Source organism: Chanos chanos, chromosome 3 (assembly GCF_902362185.1).
Source record: "Chanos chanos chromosome 3, fChaCha1.1, whole genome shotgun sequence".
In the NCBI taxonomy this organism is placed as follows: domain Eukaryota; kingdom Metazoa; phylum Chordata; class Actinopteri; order Gonorynchiformes; family Chanidae; genus Chanos; species Chanos chanos.
Window position 1 is genome coordinate 7740847 of NC_044497.1, and position 6654 is coordinate 7747500.

The following is a 6654-nucleotide window of genomic DNA, read 5'->3' on the forward strand; positions in this document are numbered from 1 at the left end:
ACTGAAAGATGTGTCACAGAAACATGACAAATAAATACCATTACTTCAGCATGACAACAACACCTTTTGTAAACTAATGGTGGAAGTATAAGCTAGCTAAGATACTGAATTACAAGGTACCATGACTTTGCGAGTTAATGCCGTAACAAGATGACACTAACAAATGGCTGTTGTCAGGTTTGTCTTATACTAAATCAGGTAAAGGACATAAATACATCTCACATTTATTGGTGTTTACAGGTTGTAGCTCCTTAACTGCATTTTACTAAATAAACTTTGCGTACTGACAGTCACAGTTAATGACTGATGGCTTCATAGTAATCTGTAACTGAGCATGAAAAATAACATTTCTATATATTTACTTAGTCTTATTTTACTGTTCTGATAGGTAGATGTGCATTCACTGCTGTTAACAATGATGTGATATGATCTCTGTGAACACAGAAAACGTGTGTGTAGGAAACCACAGCCAGCTTTTGAGTTGGGTGCCATGTGAGCAGTCTCACTTAAAATGACAAACCCTCCTCACACATAACCTAAACGACAGCTACAGGCTTTGGTAACCAAATGAACTGAGACCAGAGACACACTCCCCTGTTACACTTCCTTCCATGTCTTCTGTCCATTCTCCACTTCTGCTTTTTGCCTCTGAAACGGTATGTACTCTCCCGCTCTCTTCTTTTCTCTCTTTCTTTCTTTTTTTTTTTTTTGCAAAACTTGAGAAGAAATAAAAAAGATGAGGGATGAAAGAAATCTTGTCGTATCAAAGCTGCTTTGCTGTGTTGGTTAAGGTGTAGCTAAAGGCTAATTAAGTTCTCTTGACTTTGTGTCAGTGCATTCGAAGATTGGCTGGGTAACCTTCTTTCCTTAGCCACTGTGTGTGTATAGCACTGTGATAGGAAGCGAAAGAAATTCAGAAAGATGATACACATATTTTGTGGTAGAACTCTACCTGCATGCCATGAATTGCTCTATAGAATGGTGATTGCTGTGAAAAATGATGAATTATGTAGACAGAACTGACATTTTATTGCAGCAAGAAACATGGTTTGTGACTTACAATGAATTCTTTGTGGTCATTTTGTTTTTTTTGGTTTTTTTTTTACTTAACGGGCTTATATCCAAACGACTCAATGTCTGTCTACATGAACAACATCCTTTCAAGTGATGTAAGTTGTAAAGGAATTACATCATCGTTTTCAAGTTAACTGATGTGGTCAAAACTCTGGAGATTTCTTTTCTGGAGATATCGCATAACTCTGCGTTTTAACAACGTGTCAAAGTATTCCACCAGCAATCTGGCCAAATGCACAGTTTCACTCCCACAAATGTATTAATCCATTCAGAAAAGAAAAACCAAATCACCGAAGGGGTCAAGTAAAAAAAAAAAAGAAAAAAAAAAAGTTGTTGACAACGAAAATGAACTACATTTTTCACACCTTTTAATGTCTTTTTTTTTTTTGCACTTATAGAGACTGAAAAAATGTCAAGTTCAGAAAGTGTCACGTGCTGTCCGGACCTGCTAAGGAATACAACCCAAACAAATGTCACCTCCGCCACGTACAACTCATCAGTGGATACAACGCCAGCACCAGGAGACCATTCCTTGATGGTCGGACAAAGAGCTTTTCTGATCACCATCTACACCACGGTGCTGGTGGCTGGTTCTATGGGCCTGGTTCTGATGGTTAGTGTGCTGAGATCCAATCTCCATTCCGTGACGACCATCGCTTTCTTCAATCTGGTCCTGACTCATTTCATTTTCCTGTTGACGGTTCCCTTTCGGATCTATTACTTCGCGAGGCAGGCGTGGGGTCTCTCTCACGTCTTCTGCAAGTTAGTTAGCGCCACCATCCACATCCACATGTACATGGTCTTTTTCATCTACGTCTTCATCCTCACCATCCGCTTCCTGAGTTTCTACAAGCGTTCAAAGCAGGTGAAGTCCTACAGCAAGGCGCACACGTTGGGTGCCAGCGTGGCTCTGTGGTGTCTGGTCTTGCTGCTCATCCTGCTGATTTTGTACTTTGAGTACGGCAAGAACGCTGAAAATAAAGCAGGCCAGTGTTTCAGGTTCGGTAAGGAACTGAAGCAGGAGGCCGTGTTTGTAGTGAACTGTATCTTTTGCGTCATCTGCATCCTCGCGTCCTGCGTGCTGGGCGGCATACAGTTCCATATTCTGCACAGCATACTGAAAGAACACGGATCGGCCTCCTGGTCCCAACAGGAATTCTGGGCCCAGGTGAAGAGTCTCTGCTTTGTGCTGATTATGGTCATATGTTTTGTGCCTTATCACTTTTTCCGACTGTTTTATCTGAGACACCCTGATAGATTAGAAGGTGTGAATGAAGTGTTCTTGGCCATCACGTCTCTCAGCTGTTTGGACACACTCACATTCCTAGGCAGAGGTGTGTGTCGCACATGTAAACGCTGAGTCTGTTTTTACTTTTCTTCAGAATGCTTTTAAACCGTTTCCTCATATAATGTTTCAGTTCAGATTTCAAATACGCACACGCATTATGTGCGTATTATATATATATATATATATATATATATATGTATATATATATATATCCTGCAAACTATGACAAATATAGTTGTTTTTGCTCATAATCAAAGATCTAATACCTCTATTATAATCTAAATTTTAGTCTAAATACTGTGGGTTTAGGACGTTGTTTAATCTGATTTTCCATCAAAACATTTAAAAACTCTGTTTTAAAATATATGAGTGCAATTTTCCCACTTATCAATACAGTTGGTTTCTTGTAGAGAAACTGTTTGAACTTAGTGTTAGAATGTTTTGTTTCGTTCTGTTAAAATGACACTTCTTTAATATTTTTGGCATTCACGTGCCATTAAGTTGCTTTTATTAATTTACCCTGTAGGTCTGCATTTGCTGGAATAGTCTGAAATGTAATCAAAGTATTTTTACAGTCTCCTGTTTCCTGGTTACTGTTAACAAAAAAAATTTTGCATGTAAATGTGTGTAGCTGTGCTCTTCAGTCATGTGATCAGGCAGCTGAGTTTAGGGGAGAAGATAGAAAAGAGTTTTGGAGAGAAGAACGAGAAAGGAGAGAGAAGAAAGGTACAGACGAGAGGAACAGAAAGATGTGCCTTATTAGATGTGCCTTATTAGAGATGCCCCATCCAGTGCGGTGGTGCCATCTACTGGATGATACCTTACAGAACAAAAACTTAATAACACTGCCCACGTCCAGTATGTGTGAATTATTTCCAAGGGTAGTAGTTGTAGACTTGCGAGGAAAGGTGTGTTGTTTCAGTTGCTTTTAAAAACGAATTCAAATTTAATCAGTCGTCAAATTTTTATTTTGACATGAAACATGAACTGCATTTCTCTGTGCAAAGCCCCTGTCTGACCTAGCCTATCTATCCGACAGCACACAGCCACACTCAACGATTCATGTCTTTTGGTTTTTATTGAGGCTAGTTACTGTTTAACGTCCCCACCCAACTTTCAGTTTGTTTAGTAAATCGATCTAATGACAGGCTCCGCTGAGTATGTGTCGTAGAATGATCAGTTCTCAATATGTTCTTCCAACCCCTCGTACCTACAAGTACCAAATAGATAATCATTCTACCGAAGCTAGGAGATCGTTTTCTCGGAAAATCAGAATTAGGTTCTTGTTGGATCAATGAAAATCGCTGTTGGACGAGAACAAGGTAAGACCAGCAGGACATACGATTTGTTTATACATAGGACCACAGGTTGTTACACTTTAGTTTTCTCTGAGAGCATAGGTCATTCATATCGGTCGAGGGATCGCTCCATATGATCAAGAACATTGAAGGGTAGGCTATAGCACGTGATCATTGTCAAGATGGAGGTGTTCTGACTCTACTTTTCTTATAGAAGCAGGTTAACTTTTCAGGTCAGCATGATAAAACTTAACCCTCATACGTGGATATTTTTACACGCAAGACGCGGTCTCTTTTCTGAAGCAAAGCGTGTGGTTTCGCTAAATTAATACTGGCTACGAAATACAGACAGGTTATATGCACAGTTGATTTCGCATATGTGATAAATAGAACAGAGAGCGGAAAGATGTTTTTGAGTCACTTACTTGACTGATTGACATACTTCCTTATTGGCTATGGCGTGAATATGATACAATGACACAGCCGAAATGAACATTTCTGTTAAGAGTTGCTTCTGTACAAAATCGCTAAATTATTTTCGTAAATTATTTACGCCTAGTTATGTGTTCTAGACCTGTATGTCCTTACTACTTGTATTTAATGTGTGTATATTTACCTATTTCATTTTCAACTTAACGACATAATACTGCAGAATGTTTGAGTGAGATAAGGCGAAATGTTTTGGCTAGCTAAAGAGAAACAGGTGAGAAGCTGTGTATTAGGCCACCATGTTGTCGCCGTTAAAAAAAGTGATTGAACACTTAAGTATATGCTTATTATTTTCTGTTATTACAGCAATGTATGAAGTGTTTAAAAATTATCCGAAGCAACGACTGGTTAAATGTTTATCCGTGTAAGATAAATGTTGACTTGTAATCCATGCTACATGCTGACAATGTAATTATGTCTGCCCAGCATGAAACATAAAATATTAGTAGGCTGCTGAGGCTTGTATGTGTCAGTAAGTGCGTTAATAAAATAACATTTTCAACATTAAATGCGATGATCTAAGAAAGTAATTTATTGTATGGTTAAAGAAGGATGTTTTAATCTGTCATGATATTTATTTATTCATTTATATTAGTGACATTTTAAAGTACACTTAAATGTTCTGTAAAATCTGTGTGTATGTCGAGGCCACAGATCTGCTGTACTTGGTATCATGTGATGTAGGCAATACATTAAACCTGATGCATATCAAAATGTCTGTATAGTATAAAACTGTAGTAGAAATGCCCATTTAGCACCGTGCAAAATTATCTTTGCGTGTGTGTGTGTATGTATCTGTGTGTTTATGTTACCTGTACATTATTATTATTATTATTATTATTATTATTATCATTATGATTATTAATATTATCATTACAACAATGATAATTGTGGAGAATGTGTCTTCACCATCAGCGGTGAGGTGAATTATGATGGACATCCACTTCCTCATCCAAAGGCATGAGTCAGACTCACTGTTTCTGAGAGCCTGGTTAAAGTGTAACCTCTCCATGTCCTGTTCAGTGCTTTATGATATGAGGGTTAATTTATAAAAGCATTAAGAAAAGGAAAAGGGTTCAGATTAGAGGTCTGGTGTTTCACAAAGAGCCCCCCCCCCCCCCCCCCCCCCCCCCCCACTTTCAGATGGTGATAAATGTTAGCCGAGGACAACATGATTAGCTCGTGAGGTTTCATTTTTCAGCCCATCCATTGCACAAGCCTCAGTTAATCTCTTCTTGATCACTGAAAAAAAAAAAAACTCTAAGCAACTGCACAGTCATTTTGAGTTTACTCAACTAGGGGTCACAGGTTCTTATTAAGAGAACTCTACTCCTCGACCCTACACCCTGACTAAACTCAGCAGGTATATGTGGCCCGTCGCTCACTTTATTTATTTAAAGTGTTTAATGGCTCTGTTTTGTTGGATGCTAATGTCTTGTGTTATAGTTTTTTCAATTGAGTCAACCTGTCTTATTTTCACAATGAAAATGGGCATTTACTCATACAAATTGCCAAAATCTATAGCGATGAGAAAATTTTTCTCTCTCTCTGTCTCTCTTTGTCTATCTATATATATATATATATACACATGCACATATGCACATAGAGAGAAAGGGTTGCCATTCTTATAATCATATTTGCTCCGTATCTACTTTTAATGCTAAATTATCTAGTAACACATTATTTAGTATCAAATGATCTAGTTCCCTTATTAATTCTTGGCCTCTTCAGTTCTTTCCTCAAATAAAGATTCTTGCTTCATTGTAAATAACTCAGAACTCTATAAAAAGTAAGGAGCCATAAAAGTAATGTTGTAAATTCCTTGATATGCCCTGCACACACACACACACACACACACACACATATATATATATATATATATATATATTTTATCTATGCTGGATTGGTAATTTGTTGTTGATTAGAAGGATTTTTTTTCTTTGGAGGTTTACAGCTCGAGCTGTTCCATTGGCTGTCTATAGACCCAATAAAACATCCTTCTCGTCATCCAACAGAACAGGAATACTGTTATCTCTTTATCCTTGTGATAACTTTGGATAAAGATAGATAAGTACTGGGCAAGGAGGTAGGGAATCTTAGGTCAAGGCTCCTCCCTTGTCTTGGGGGAAAGGACGAATCAGCAGTCTTGTGAGATGGGCACCTTTTTACATTATCCCTTTTGCACACCTTCTGAAAGGAACTGACAAGAAAGTCTTAGAAAGAGTTGAACGCAGGTAGCCAAGCAGGGATGAAATATCCTCCAACAACACTCTCCAAATCCCTGTTGGACATGGATGTAGCCAATTACTGTGAGGGCCTGGATCCAACATACAGCACGTTGGGGTTTGAGAATGCTGAGGTGCTCTACACAGGGGGTGAGTGTGAATAGAGAACTGTGAGGATTACTAACGAGCACTGAAGTGCATTTGTTGGGGGGGGGGTGAGGGGGGGTGACGACTCAGATGAACTACAGTAATGCGAGAGTATGTGGGCCTTCCTGCTAAG

At 38.5% G+C, this 6654-nt stretch overlaps 2 protein-coding genes across 4 annotated transcripts in view; both read left to right on the plus strand.

Moving 5' to 3' along the window:
• Positions 1–1483: 1483 nt before the first annotated feature.
• Positions 1484–2434, plus strand: gpr141 (G protein-coupled receptor 141). The gene has a single exon (XM_030767537.1). The coding sequence runs from the start codon at positions 1484–1486 to the stop codon at positions 2432–2434; it is 951 nt and encodes a 316-aa protein (XP_030623397.1).
• A 1083-nt stretch (positions 2435–3517) lies between these two features.
• The window catches only part of hnf4g (hepatocyte nuclear factor 4, gamma), an 11539-nt gene continuing 8402 nt past the window's right edge, over positions 3518–6654 (plus strand). The window contains exon 1 of one of the 3 annotated variants that reach the window (XM_030768730.1): positions 3518–3684. In XM_030768730.1, the coding sequence (XP_030624590.1) occupies positions 3657–3684 (28 nt within the window). In that variant the 5' untranslated portion in view covers positions 3518–3656. Of the gene's footprint in view, positions 3685–6319; positions 6529–6654 lie in introns of those variants that run through there. The other 2 variants (XM_030768729.1, XM_030768728.1) reach the window with 2 other exon arrangements.

Bases quoted from the DNA above. Each gene is read 5' to 3' on its own strand.
- gpr141 (XM_030767537.1), top strand. From the start codon at position 1,484: ATGTCAAGTTCAGAAAGTGTCACGTGCTGTCCGGACCTGCTAAGGAAT.